Source organism: Typopeltis vanoorti, chromosome 2 (assembly GCF_054136105.1).
Source record: "Typopeltis vanoorti isolate ZY-2024b chromosome 2, IOZ_Tvanoo_1.0, whole genome shotgun sequence".
Classification (NCBI taxonomy): Eukaryota; Metazoa; Arthropoda; class Arachnida; order Uropygi; family Thelyphonidae; genus Typopeltis; species Typopeltis vanoorti.
This window is the reverse complement of record NC_143550.1, coordinates 61,099,837-61,115,650: the sequence shown is the minus strand read 5'-3', so window position 1 is coordinate 61,115,650 and position 15,814 is coordinate 61,099,837. Positions and strand designations below refer to the sequence as shown.

General features: G+C 37.4%; 1 protein-coding gene across 1 annotated transcript in view; it reads right to left on the bottom strand.

The window, feature by feature from the left end:
- The window catches only part of LOC150109076 (protein bicaudal C homolog 1-like), a 172,091-nt gene that overhangs the window by 31,113 nt on the left and 125,164 nt on the right, over positions 1-15,814 (bottom strand). The window contains exon 5 of the mRNA XM_090401556.1: positions 11,860-11,913. Coding sequence (XP_090257682.1) covers positions 11,860-11,913 — 54 coding nt within the window. The remainder of the gene's footprint in view (positions 1-11,859; positions 11,914-15,814) is intronic.

Genomic DNA, 15,814 nt, shown 5'->3' with positions numbered 1-15,814 from the left:
CACCCTTCCACAAATCCATGGTGACTCTCACAGATAACATTACCCTCATCTGCCCAATGCTGTATACGTTCCCTCACTACTTTCTCCAAGATCTTAACTACTGATGACATACAGACTGGCCTATAATTAGACACTTCCAGTCTGTTACCACCCTTATGCAATGGCACTATCTTACCTTCCTTCCATTCCCTGGGCACCTTTGCCAAAGCCAGACTTTCATTGAAAAGCCAGGTTAAAGGCACTGTCAGTTCCCTAGCACATTCTCTCAAAACTCGTGGTGAAATACCATACCAGTCCCAAAGCTTTACTGACATCCAGAGTACTCAGTATCTTAAACACACTCTCCTGTACCTCTAAACCTCGAACCAGCCCTATCCCTCTTGCATTAAAACTGACTCCTCTAGGATGAAATACTCCAATCAAGTGTTCATTGAACAATTCCACTATGTCCTCTGCATCAGTCACTCTATTCCCATTTTTAACCCAAAATATCATTCTTCCACAGTCATTTATCCTCCTACTGGCCACATAGCTAAAAAATTCCCTAGGATTTTCTTTGGCTCTTAGGGCCAATCTCCTCTCATATTCCAGTTTTGCTTTCCTTACCACACTAGTCACTCTTCTGGCCTGTGTCTTATATTCTTCATGCATCTTCTCTTCACCTGTCTCCTTATATCTCTTCCATAGCCTGTTTTTTGCATGCAATTCCTGTTTAATATTGTTTGTCATCCACTTTACTCCAAATTGTGTCCTCTTTTTCACTCGTGGCATACAACTTACCATTGCTGCTAACAAATATTCTTTCACAATTTCCCCACGCACTAATGATATCCCGGCCTTCCAATTCCTCCCTCCATGAAACTTCCTGAAGTTGACGTCTAAGACTATTATAATCACCTGCTTTATAATTCTACATAAGTTCCCATCTCTTTGATACTCCTGCATGTCTATTCATTTTCCAAGTCAAAACCATATGGTCACTCTCTCCAACTGGTGGGAGAGATGTCAACTCAGTTATTATAAACTCTTCTGATGCTATAACCAAATCCAAAACTCTTGAACCTCTTGTTCCCTCTGTGACATGTTGCCTAAGACATTTGTCCCTCAAGAATTCTAAAAATTCCATTCCCCTATTGCTATACGCATCTTCCTCTCTCCAATTTATACTACTGTAGTTAAAATCTCCCATAACAATCATTCTTCTTGCACTTGCCAAACTTAGCTGTCTAAACATCTCCTGGTCCCCATCCTCTTTGCTCCTGGGTCTGTAGCAACACCCCACTAAATATCCTGTCTTGCCTACCTCTATCTCACACCATACGTTCTCAAAATCATTTGTTTCACTTCCTTCCAAAGCCTCCACTCTTAGAGGACATAGGTCATCACTTATCATAAGCAGTACCCCACCACCACCACGCTTTCCCCTCATATCCTGATGAAAAATGCTGTACCCAGCGACTTCTATTCTTGTTGTTATATCCCCTTCTGTGAACTACGTCTCAGTGATCGCAATAATTTTTGGCCAGGCTGATGCTATCTGTGCCACCAATTCCTCTCCCTTATTCCGGATACTCCTGGCATTAGTATAAAGCATATAAATGCCATTGTTTCTATACCCAGCATTATCCCTTCTAGACTCCACTGGGCTCAGTGTTACCTGACATCGTCTCCCAAGTATCCATTCCCAGAAGAGGTCACCCATGCTATCATCCTCCCTGGGACACATTGACTCGTTCAGAACAGCAATCTCTCCAGATGAATACGTCCTTCCTCATTCAAATGTAAACGGTTTCTCACATACAATTCCTCTCTTTCCTCAAACGCACTCCAAGCATCCACATATACCAGTCCTCTCTTGTCACACATTTTCGCTATTATCACATTCAATATCACCGCTCTTCTGATCAGCTTATCATACCTAGGCAACACGCACACTATTTTTCCTCTCTCTGTCTTCTTCCATACAGCCGCGAGCAAAAATCTCATATCTCTCGCTGCCCAACTTACATTACCACTCAAGTCATTCATTCCTACCATGACAATCATCTCATCCACCCTTTCACCTCTCTTAATTGCCATAACAACCATTTCTATTGTTCCTCCTGGCAAACACTCCTCACGCATCCTATCTTGAACACCACGGATCATTGAGTCGCCATACATTATACCTCTTACCATTCCCTCTCTCCTATTGTTTCCATTCTCTCCTCTTCTTTCATTCCCATAGGTCTCTCTCATTCCCTCTCCTCTACTGCTATTCTCTCTTCTAGCATTCCCATACCTCTCTCTCCTACTGTTTCCATTCTCTCCTCTTCTAGCACTCCCATACATCTCTCTCATTCCCTCTCTCCTACTGTTTCCATTTTCTCCACTTCTAGCACTTCCATATCCCTCTCTCATTCTGTTTCTCCTACTGTTTCCATCCTCTCGTCTTCTAGCATTCCCATACCTCTCTCTCATTCCGTCTCTCCTACTGTTTCCATCCTCTCGTCTGCTAGCATTCCTATACCTCTCTCTCATTCCCTCTCTTCTACTGTTTCCATCCTCTCGTCTGCTAGCATTCCTATACCTCTCTCTCATTCCCTCTCTTCTACTGTTTCCATCCTCTCGTCTGCTAGCATTCCTATACCTCTCTCTCATTCCCTCTCTTCTACTGTTTCCATCCTCTCGTCTGCTATTTGCCTTGATCATCTATGCAAAAGTTGAATAGGAAGTGTAATACCAAAAGGTCCTGACACTTCTTGAAAATCCATGGCTTGGAGAATGAAGAGGTCAACTGATCCCTTAATTTCAAAATTAGGAGAACAGTTGACATAGCAAAGAAAGATACATGAGGCAAAGGGAATCGTAAGCTGCAGATGGTCAAGAAGACTAGGCAATAATTATGCATACTCTGGAAAGAAATACTGGATCACATAAAGGCCTTCGAAATAATCAACAGTTAAGATGGACTGTTTGTAGCAGTAGTTTATAATCAACTAGCACTATGATAAAAGAAAAATGCTGAAGAGCACTTTTGTTACGTGCCCAGCAGAAGGCAAAATGTCAAAGAATAGGCTTGTATAGAGAAGCTAGTCAAGCTACTGATGGAATTGACATAGATATTTAATGTTCATCTAATTAGGATATTTCATTCTAATGAAATTAGTCATATGAAGAAATGTACCGAGTACATTAACAATGTCCACATACCTCATTTTGCAAAGGTATTTTCCTTCTTAAGCAACAACTGGCCACCATTGTCGCAACAGCTGTTTCATATTCATGAAACAGGCAGAGTGGTCATTTTCATTAAATAAAAACATAAGATAGCCCAAATTAAATTTTCAAGTATTAATTTTTTTTAAATGTTTCTCCTCCATTACATTATTACCTTCATTGTGACTAATATTAAAGGAGTGCCATGGTAATATGGAAATAGAAATTCTCACAGAAACTAGGTTTTTCATTCTACAGACCAGGCGAACTGGTCAGAGAACAAAGTTAACAGACATAATACACTGGCTAATATCATAGTCTCAGTTGCTTCAGCAATAATTCAAAACTTCCACCAAAATCCATGCAGGAAGTGAACTGACAAGTCTTATTATTATTTGTCACCTCCAGGGAGTCCGAAGACTCATCGAGGGAGGGCATCTACTCTACAGCTCTGCTTCCACCAATCACAATCCACCAAATGACCGCAACTACACCAACACCATCTACCACTGACCTCCACCACTAGTATTTCCACAGACAATCACAAACATCCATGCCCACGGCGAGATTCAAACCCGCAGCCTCTTGACTGGAGAATAGATAAGCCAACCACTCGGCCAGCCAAGCTGCCAAAAAATTCACTTCGCCCGAGTCTTTACACTTATTGATTTACACAAGTACTTTCTGGCAATATATCATCCATATGTAATATGAACAATCCTACACAATGCACTTCTATGACTTACAGAGATGATTTAGTTCTTTCCCTCTCACTCTTATGAATAATTCCTCCTACATCAATCTGTAATAAAACCTAACAGTATGACTAACACCAAGAGGAAAAATTACATTTATTAAACTCACTAATATTTTGCAGTTTTCTACCCAGCATTACAGCACAATGATAATGTAACAGGTATACAACACTAAACCAAGTAATTGTAGGAACAATTTAAATTGTAACTGACAGCTAATATCCTTACATGGTACCATCTATGGGTCTGATAATTACAAAATTAATTTAGAGAAGTCTTGCTATTAGGTCTTGAAATAAGTCTTCCAGATCTTTGATAAATTAATGTAACCATACTTATTGAGGTTGGGAGAGTGCTCCATAGCTGATGCAAACAATAGCCTCTCAGACCTATAATAACTTCTATGTAATAAAGATGATCTCGGGTGTAATTTTTATGTTCTTGAAGGCATGTTAACTGATCTACCAGTCTGTCCAAAGTAGACTAATTTCATGCACAAAGAACTTCATACACACCTAGATGTTAAAAAGGACGTAGTTTTTTTAGAAGAACGTATAAAAGTAGCTAGTTGAATGAAAGGTTTGAAAGTGGTATGGAGATCATGTTTGCAAAAAACTTTGACTATTTTTTTTTCTGATGTACCTTTAAACAAATGGAATAGGAATGGTTTTACTGTGATCCTGTGTGTGTAGAAGGAATGAGGGGTGCATGTAATATTTTATCTATTTTGATGGGCTGTAGCTATTGGCTAGAAAGATGTTGAATAGGTCTCTGAACTCCGTTTTAATTGCTGTGTAATTCGAACAAAAAGCCCTGGCTTGGTGAACAAGTGTTTTGAGGATGCTGTACTGCTGGGAAGGGTGCTGGTGTGATTGCTTATGTAAATACCTGCCAGTGTAAGTGTGTTTTCTGTAGATGAATGGAGAAAGATAATGAGCCATTAGGAAATCATGTCACTAATGTATCCAAAAAAGGGAGACTGTTACTAATTTCTTTTTCTACGGTGAAGTTAATTTTAGGATGCATCAAAAATATATCTAATGTGTCTGGACCATGAGGCCAAACAGCAAACACACCACCAACATGGTGTAGCCAAACTACTGATTTTTGTGTTGAGAGCTTAGCTTTCAAAATGTTCCACAGAGAAGTTTGCCTGGGGGGGGGGGGGGGGACCCATAGCAGTCCCATCTAGCTGCTTGTATATTTTTCCTTTCCATAGGAAATAACCTGCATATATGGTGAATCTGAATAATTCAGATATGTCAGGAGAGAGGGAAATGTGGCTTGATAAGGTCAAGGGTCTTTGTTAAAAGATACATTTGTGAAAAATGAGGTGATACCAAAACTGACCATAATGTCAGAATCCAAGTTAAATTTTCTATTAATGTTTTAAAATGTAAAGAATTTTTAATAGATGAAGGAGAGTTGCCTGTAAGGAAGGAAAGTGATTTAGATAAATGTTTACTATATCCTCTTTAACATCCAGAAGTGCATAAAGTTCCTTATGTCTGCAAATTAGAGTACTTTGCACAGATGGAAAATCAGTTAAGAGACTGTAATATCATGCTCTGGATACTCCTTCACACAGGATCAGATGGAGAAAAACATCTTTATTACATAAGTCATTGTGGGTCTGAGAGACTATTATTAGCATCAGCTATGAAGCACTCTCCCAACTTCAGCAAGTATGGTTGCATTAATTTACCAAAGATCTGGGAGACTAACATTTTAAGACCTACCGTATTTGCCAGCGTATAAGATGTACTTTTTTTCTTTGAAAATAGGTCTGAAAAACAGGGTGCGTCTCATACGCCGATACTCAGTTTTTTATTACTTTCATTTCTGGAAATTTTCTCTGTTCCAAGTTAAGCAATTTCTTTCTTGTTTCCTTGGGATGTGTGAGAGCATTCCAGTTACATAGAGTTCAGTGGATGCACATGTTGCCGCGGTTGTTGTGAACGGTGATAATTTTCTGGCGTTAAATTTTCTCTAAATTTCTTGGCAAATTATGGCTGAAAAACGTCAGCATTGCTACAATATTGCATACAAGCTACGTGTGATTGCATATGCTAAAGAACATGGAAACAGGGCTGCAGAGAGGCATTTCGGGCCACCCCCAACTGAGAAAATTATAAGAACTTGGCAGAATCAGGAAGAGGATCTAAAAAAAGCAACTCATAAGCAACCTGCAAAGTGAAACTGCAAAATGGCCAGAACTTGAGGCAGAACTGAATACTTGGATTTTAGAACACAGAAAAGCAGGACTTTCAGTGTCTACAAAAATGATTATTCATCAAGCGAAAGCGATAGCCACTAACAGAGTGATTGCCAACTTTACTGGATCAACATCAAGATTCATGAAGAGAAACCAGCTATGTATGCAGACTAAAACAAAAATATCACAAAAAATGCCAGCTGAATATGAAGAAGAAATTATTGAATTTCATCGATTCGTCATTAACGCAAGGAAATGAGAAAATTTTGAACTTGCGCAAATAGGAAACATGGACGAGGTTCCACTGACTTTTGATGTACCCTCAAACAAAACTGTAGATTCCAAGGGCACAAAAGGTGTTACTGTTAGAACTTCGGGGCATGAAAAAACTCACTACATGGTTTTTTTTATCCTGCTGTGCTGATGGAACAAAATTGCTGCCACTATTGATTTTTAAAAGGAAGACTCTACTCAAAGAAAAACTGCTTAAAGGAGTGTTTGTACATGTTCACGCAAAAGGCTGGATAGATGGAGGAGGAATGAAGTTATGGAAAAAAACTGGCACCCTGGCAGACTGTTGAAGCCTGCCCTGCTAGTATGGGATCAGTTTCATTCTCACAGAACAGAAGATATTAAAAATAAACTCAAGGATTTGAAAACTCAGTTAGCTATAATTCCAGGAGGTCTAACTAGTTAGCTTCAACCTTTAGATGTTTGTATTAATAACCAATTAAGGGATTTATGAAGGAGAAGTGGAACAGCTGGATGCAGTCTTCAGATTTTGAGGTTACGCCATCAGGAAGAAGCCTAGCATTTCGTAAGTTTGTGAGTGGGTCAAAACTTCATGGGATGCTGTGAAAACTGAGACAGTGGTTAAATCATTTAAGAAGTGTGGCATTACTAATGCACTCGATGGTACAGAGGACAATTTGTTGTATGAGGACTCAAATTCTGATTTAGAAGAGGTTTCAAGTGTCTCTTCTTTAGCTCTGGAGATGAATTTTTGGGTTTTGACAAAGAAGATTAAAAAGTGGATATTCTTTCCTAGTTAGATTAGGTATTTGTTGAAAGTGGACCTACTTATTACTTTATATTTGAAATAGTGTAAATTCATTATAATATTCAGTGATAAAGTTTTTTTTCCTAAAAAATGTGTACAAAAAAGGGGGTACGTCTTATACACCGGCAAATACAGTAATTGCCAGACTTCTCTAAATTAACTCTGCAGTAATCTGACCTGGAGGGGGCCGATGTAAGGACATGGTGTCAGTTACAATTTAAACTGTTTCTACAATTACTTGGTTTCATACTGTGTATGTGCCTATCAATTATTGTGTTCTGATGATGATGCTAGGTAGAAAACCAGTGAAACATTAGTGAGCTTAATGTATTTTTCCCTCTAGGTGTCAGTATATACCATTAAGCTTTATTATGGAATAATGAATAATACCTAAGCCTTTTGGTACATATGAGAGGAAATCCAAAAATGACCGAAATCTGTCCTTGCTACGAGCACAATTTCTAGTTATGGATGATGCAGCTAGGCATTATGAGTGTGAAGTTTTCTGTGCCAGTCTGGCAAGTAGTCATCCTGTGTGAACTGGTTCACTGTCCTGGCTGCTTTTTTTGTTAGTGCTTATAAGCAAGTGTGGTGATTTTGTGATGGCTGACCACAAGGAACAGAGTGTGCATGAAATTGCTTTCTTTTGAGTAAAACTGCAGCTGAAATGCTTCAGCAAAAATCAATGCTTCAGCAAAAATCAAACAATGACAATAATCTGAACTATTGACCAAGAAGCAAGTGCTGTGGCAGAAATTGAAAAAAAAAAAAATCTCATCCATAGAAGATCAGTTTAAATACTTGGGCAATATCTTTAATAATGATGGCAAATCAAGACAAGATATTAGAACAAAATTTGCAAAAGCAACAACAACACTCCAAGTACTTTAACCACTATGGACAGATAACAAGCTCACAATTACCAACAGATTATGCCTTACTAATATACTGGTTGTTTAATTAAGTACTTCTATATGGAAGTGAAACTTGGACCATCCTAAAAGAAGATGAGAAGAGGCTGTTGGCATTTAAAATGCCAACTAAAGATATGATACACTAATCACATTACAAATTTTGAAGTAAGACAAAGAATCAGTTATTATATAAATCAAGTGGATATTAAAGCCAGCATTATACAGGGTGGCCATAAATTAACTTTCCCTCTTTGGAGGTATCTGTATCTAAAACAAATATACGGAATTTGAGACTTTCGAAGGTACGGGGAGATGAATTCCGCAAAAAAAAGATTTAGTATCAAAAGTCACGAATAGGGGAAATTTTGGCACTGGCAGAGCCAAAAGCAGTCAAATATTTGCAGTAAATGCAGGTAAAAAGGATTATGCAAATTTTACTGTGCGTAAGTGACAGCAGTGCCACCAATTCCACTTAAAAAAGGGATTGGGAACATTCAGGCAGTTATTCGAATGACTGACAAATGTGCTCAATATGCATCCTACCTTGCCTCAGAGTGCTTTACTTGTTAAGTTGTTTTACCTTAAACAGTCAAATGCCATAGTGGCCCTTTGGGAATTTAGAAGGCTTCATAACCTGCGTACATGTCCTATGTCATCTGTAGCACTGAGAGCTATGATTAAGAAGTTTGAAGAAACTGGATCACTAGAGTTAGACCTGGCAGAGGACGGAAAGCAGAGACAGTAACAGACATTGCTACTGCGGTGTTCGATGACACAGGGACCAGTACTGGTTCAAGCGCTCGTACCATAGCTCGCAAACTTGATATGGTTTATGGTACAGTCTGGAAAATCTTACAGAAAATGCTTCACTTCTATCCGTATAAGTTCAGTCATGTGCAAGCACTAACTACCGCAGATTATGATAAGCGCATGACCTTCGTGCTAACGTTTCTTGCCTAAATGGAGGTCGACAATGACTGGCCTTGGAGAATATTGTGGGGTGATAAGGCTCATTTTTATCTGAATGGGTCAGTCAACACTCACTGCAGAATTTGGGCATCTGAACATCTCCGAGCGATCCAGCAAGTACCACTGCATTCTCCATTCGCAGCCAATTTCATAATTGGACCATACTTTTTTGAGCATATTACCCCTATGGGTCCTGTAACCTGCTCCATTACTGGAGAGATTTATCGACGAATGCTGGAAAATTTTGTCATTCCTGTATTGCAGCAAAGACAATGTTTGGACTCCATAATTTTTATGCAGGATAGAGCATGGCCACACACTGAATGTTCAGTACAGCACCTTTTATGCCAGCATTTCAGTAATGAGAGGGTTATCAGTCAGTTCTTTCTGACGAAATGGCCGCCTCGATACCTGGACATCACTCCATGTGACGTTTGGCTGTGGAGGTACTTGAAATCCGTTGTGTATATTGGTGCTGTTCCCAACTTGCATGTTTTGAAAGAGAACATAAAACAGGCTGTTATGAACATCCAATCCAACTCCTTACGCTCAGCTGTAGAGCATGTTGCACACCGGATGCAATTTGTTGTACAAAAGAAAGGTCAGCACATTGAAAATCGTGTATATGGTCCAGGGGACCCTGATTCTGATGAATAAAACATTATTTCCTGTGAGTTCAATCACTACATTAATTTCTATGTCTCTCGCAAGTTGTCATTTTAGTTTAATTATTATTATTCTTATTATCATGTAATGCACCACATATCCAGCTGGAATGAGTGACACGGCTGTTGCTTACACCATCGAAATGTTATTATTATATTATTTTATTTGCCTTTAATGTAATTATCCGCTTGTTTTTGGCTCTGCCAGTGCCAAAATTTCCCCTATCAACGACTTTTGATACTAAATCTTTTTTGAGGATATCATCTCCCCATGCCTTCAAAAGACTCAATATAAAATTTGGTCTCATTTCGTTTATTGGTTTTAGCTACAGACGCCTCTAAAGAGGGAAAGTTATTTTATGGCCACCCTGTATAATGCTGGATTTAATATCCACTTGATTTATATAATTTTGCATCACCAAACTGAAGCCTTTTGGCTCTTTATTTTAGTAAAAAGAATCAGTTATTTTGCTATTCCAAGAGATATCATAAGTAAGATGTGAAGGAAACTTGTGTGATGGTCATATCAGAAAATCAAATGGTCTACCAATGCAAGTTATTGAAGGACTTATTCCAGGAACTCTAAAAAAGAGGGAGAACTAGAATAAACTGGATAGACAACACAAAGTTTTACCAGAGCTTCACTTAAAGAGCTAAAAGCAAAGTGTCAATCAAAGATTGAGCGTAGGATTAGTATAAGGAACATTTCTTAATATCCATGTATTGTCCTTCATGGACTATGCAATGAAGAATAATAAATGAACCATTCCCAAAACATAGGCATGAATCAAAGATACAGCCTTGCCAAAACCCAAAAAGTCAACTGATGATCGTGATAACTACTGCCTTATAGCATTGAAACCTCCAGAATTCAAATCTACTTACACCTCTGGAGCCAGCTTAACAGATTCAGGACTGGACAAGTCTGTTGTGCCTGCTTATTACATCTATGGGAAATTTCACTCACTCTTTTGCATGAGTAGTACTTTACAATGCATCATATCACTGATGACTACTCAACAAACTCTTTCTCTGAAGGCCTCAGGAACTTGCATTTACTCCCAGATAACCATTGATTAACTGAACTGTCAATCTATATATAGTTTTGCTCATTCATTTCTTGTATTTTTAACTATACACTAAATCAAATCTCACTTCCCATTCTGATCAATGCATTTTTTAAATCTTGCATCCTGACAATTACATTATCTGTCATTCATTTCCTCATTCCTCACTTGATTCCATTCTGCGATTCATAGTCATTTGCTCCTGCAATTATGCTCTTTTCCCACCAGTCAGTTTTTCATTTGCCAATAACTCATAGTCCAACACAGCATTTCCCGTTTTTTGGATCATGCTCCACCTCAACGCCTCAAAGATTTTGATGCCCCCACCTCTAGCATAATAGTCAGCCAAGTTCTGAAAAAGTATAATATAAATATATATACTTTAAATAAAAAAGGAACATAGGTAAAACTGTTTTTAATTTGACTTTCTTCAATGAATATAAATTTTATATTACACTTTGTATATCATAAAACATAAATCGAACTGAACTCGGGAAAATAAAATCCAAGTTAATGAGATGCTTGAGCTTGATGTCTGCTGCAAAGAGTTTTTATTTGAAGTACTAATTTAGTAATTTTCAATCTCGAATCCCCATGGTTTGTGATATCCAAATGATTTCTTTTTTTTCAGTAGCAAGTCATTTACATTTCATAGCATAAGTTATTTAGAACTTCTGTTAAAGTCATGCATTGTATTTAGCCGACTAAAGTGTTATTATTATTATCTGACACCTCCAGGAAGTCCAAGGACTCATCGAGGGAGGGTACCTACTCTACAGCTGTCGCCACCACTCAATCCACCAACTGACCGCAACTACACCAATGCCATCTACCGCTGACCACCACCACTGGTATTTCCACAGACAATCACAAACATCCATGCCCACGGCAGGATTTGATCTGGCTGCTATAAAAATTCCTTCAGAATGTTATTCAAGGTTTAATCAGCTAACCACTAAATATAGAAACTATTAAATAAATTTTTAAAAAGTACGAATATTTCTGTATGAACTTACTCTAATTCTGCAACGTGCTTTCTCAACATCACAAGCTTCTCCTACAATTGATACCTGCAGTTAAATAATCAAAAAGTTCATATTAATAAACAGAAAAAAATTTAAAAATCACTTCCTAACTTATCATTCAGAAATTGTTAAAATTTAAGTTTCATAAGCTGCAATACTTTAAAACAGATGCCAATAATTCAAAAAAGAATGATTCCAATTTGTTTAAAGAACTTTCAGAACAGAGAAATATTAATTATTTCCAAATACTAAAGTTAAAAAGCCCAGCCAGAGCACCTGTGTTATGGTGCTAAACATTCAGTGTGCAGCAGTGGCAATTGGAAGTTCCACTAAGTTTTCTATCAGACATGATGAGACAAATGTTTAAGTCTCACCAAATTATAAAGATCTACTAAAGATTACTAAAAGCATGTTTTGCAAATGCTTTTAGTAATTTCCATAATTTGGATTCAGTCTTATTACTAGCTGCACATGTCATGATACAAGATATTGGCTTTAAGTAAGTTGCCAACATGAGAAATAACAGGTATTAGGCCAGATTTCATTCAGAAAATTTGCTATAATGTATGCATTCAAAAGCATAAAGGAACTTTGGACTATTAGGATGAATGAGGAGAATAAAAGTATTAGGATATGTAGGAAGTATGATCACTGAATGGTAAAGAGAAAATAGAAAAGAATGCAACTTGGCATGAACAAAGAGGGTGTGGCAGTAATGAATATGGTTTAGAACAAATAAGTAGCCAAATAAAAAGCAAAATCAAGTGTGGTGAAAAAAAAACTGGGACATTAAAGCAACTAGTGGTTGAAAGTAGGAAAGTAGAAATTCTACAATAGGAAATATTAAAGGATGCAAGACCAACATTATATGAGAACTGATCAAAGGCAGGTTTCAATTAAAAAAAAAAATGCTTTCTAAAGCAGTACATGTGCACCATGTTAAAGGAATGCACAGATATGAAGGGCCCAGATGACCTAGGAAACATGAAAAATGTTAGATCTAAAGAGCCTGTTATGGCAGGTGAAAGACAGTGTATAGTTAGGAAGATGGTAAAAATTTTATTACTGCATTTTTAAAAAATAGAATTCCCCTTATGAAGGCTTCAAAACCTGTGGCATATTGGTATCACAAGTGTCCCAAGGATTACAGTCTGGGAACCCTGCTGCAAAAACTAATATGGTATTCTCTTTTTTTCAAGTGAATTAATCTAACATCTAAAACTGTTGCTAGATATGACAGCAGCAAGCCAAGGAGTAAAGGCAAGCTGCATTTGAATGCATGTGTTATAGAACATTTGAAGTAATAATTATGAGAAAGAATTTACAAGAAATGGAAAGTCACTATATCTAACTTCTTCCATTTTGTTGAAAATACTGGAATATAGTTATAGCAATGAGAAACTAATTATGAAAAGACAACGATGACAAAAACAGATAAATAGTGAAACTAAGTTCAACACTCACTATCACAACAATCTCATCATTAAGATGATGAGGCAGTGATACTCAGCAATTCCGTTTGTACAATTATCATAGGCTAAACTAGATATAAACCAGCATAGCGCCAAAGCCAAATACCTGGGAGGAGATCTCCACATCATCTTTCAGGAATACAGAGAAATGACTGGGCCTCTGACCTAATGTCCAATCCTCACCATCATGTACCCTGTTAGTAGGTATATACTGGATACTAAACAAACAAGGATGGGCTGGCAATTTGGGACTCGGCCAAGCAAATTGTACTCTATTAGGTTAAACCACAAATGCATATGATGATAAAACAATGAGATTTCATGCCAGCTGGGATGTTGCCTAGTTAAACAAGGCCCGCACTGTTTTCATCATGGAACTAGGGCGAATAGTGAAAAGTCAGCTACTGAAACAAGCTCCAACTCAACATCTAGAAGAAAAATAAACCCAACATCAGAAGAATTAAAGACAGGAACCATCAACATAAGGAGTACTAATGGAAAGGAAACAGAACTTGCAGAAGAATTGGAAGAGTACCATGTGGACACAATTGGCATTACTGAGACAAAAAACTGAGACAGACATTTCCCTATTTATAATTTTAAAATTATAAATAGAGAAACCAATCAAAATAAATAAGTAGTCTGTGTACACTAAGATAGGACTTAGAGGTTCTTATGCTGTGAAGGAAAACCAGGCTTCTCTGTTATATGCTAACTGACAGATCTCTGATACAGAGAGTTGGGGGGAAAACGGGGAAAATATTACTGATGTATTTCCAATATTGAGTTTGGAGTCTACCTCTTTTTATTTTTCCATCTGTATGAACGTAGAGGACCAGAGATCTTACTAAATGATAATAATAGGATGTTATAATGATCAAGGATAGGAAGAAGTAGTGATAGCATTTTCAACACCAAACATGGAGATAAACTTATTGATTGGAGGGCAGTTTCAAGTAGTTATGTGGGCAAACTTCAAAATAAGGACATGGACAATGAAACTAATTTGTTCCACAAAAGGTTTTTCCAAGGAAAAAGAGGAGGAATTTGAGTCATTAGAATAGGCAGCTGAAGAAAATGGAAAAAGTTGTCCTTGTTGGAGATCAGAACTGCAGAGCAAGAAATGAATCCCACCAGGCATATAAGAACATTTTCGGAAGATTTGGAGAAAAGGGTAAAAATAATAATAATGGCAAGTATTTACTGGATTTCTGCTCAGGACATGTCACTAATAACACCATGTTTCAAGATGTGCACAAGTTCACATGGAGAGAAGACAAGAAATAAGAAAAGACTCATTGATTATGTCGTAGTTGATAGTGATATCTTGATGCTCATTCAAGAGTGTACAGAAAATTTGAAATTGGAAGTGACCATTACTTTGCAGTAAGTAGGATAAAAATGGATATCACATTGAGAAGAACAGTATATAAGAAAGTTTTAAAAAGAATTAAAGTTGAGCAGCTTTTACAAGTAAATTGTAGACTCGACTAAAACGTTATTGAAGAAAAAATGAAATAAATTGAAAACCAAACCTTGGAGTCTCAGTGGCACACTAAAGAAATCATTGATTCATTCAACTAGAGAGCTATGTGATGAAATTGTCTGTGAGGATAGAAAAATAAGAACACCATGGTGGACACAAGAAGTTAAAGAATCAGTCCTGAAAAAGAAGAAAGCATACCAAAAGTTCCTAGCAAATAAGTTGGCACATGCCTTAAAAGAATATAGAGAAAAATGTAAGAGCTAAGGCATGTGTAAAAGTGGCTAAACAAGTCATGGGAAGACTGGTAAAAATATAGAAAATAAATATCAAGAAGGTGGCAAAATGTTCTGGAGGCTATTGAGGAAGCCTAGGGGAAAGAGTACTGTAAAAGAAATCAAAGATGATAAAGGTAACATGAAAACTGAAAATAAGATATCCTAGATGTCTGGAGTAATTACTCGGAAAGACTTAAATGAACCAAGCAGTGACAGAACTGTACTAGGAAATTTTCAAGAGGAATGCAAAGAGGAGTAAATATCAATACTTGAGGTAGAGAATGCTGTCAAAAACATGAAATGTGGAAAGGTAGCTGAAGTAAATGATATTCAACCAGAAATGTTTAAGTATGGAGGTATATAAGTTTTGCAGTGGCTACACAACATAATTCAGAGGGCCTGGTCAGAAGGTCAAATTCCCAATGATTGGAGCAGAGTTCTCATAGTACCCATCTATAAAAAAGGGAATATAACTGATTCTGAGAAATTCTCATTCAGTTTACAGGCTCAGCTATAATTCTCACTGAGAATTACAGAAGATCCTCTCTACTAAGTGTTCCAGGTAAGATTTATGCAAGCATACTTGAAAAGAGGTTGAGAAAGATTGTGGAAGAGAATCTGTTTGGCCTAAACTCAGAACAAGCTGGGTTCAGGTCAAATAGATGTTGTCAAGATCAGATTTTCACTTTAAGACAAATAGTTGAGAAATCGTG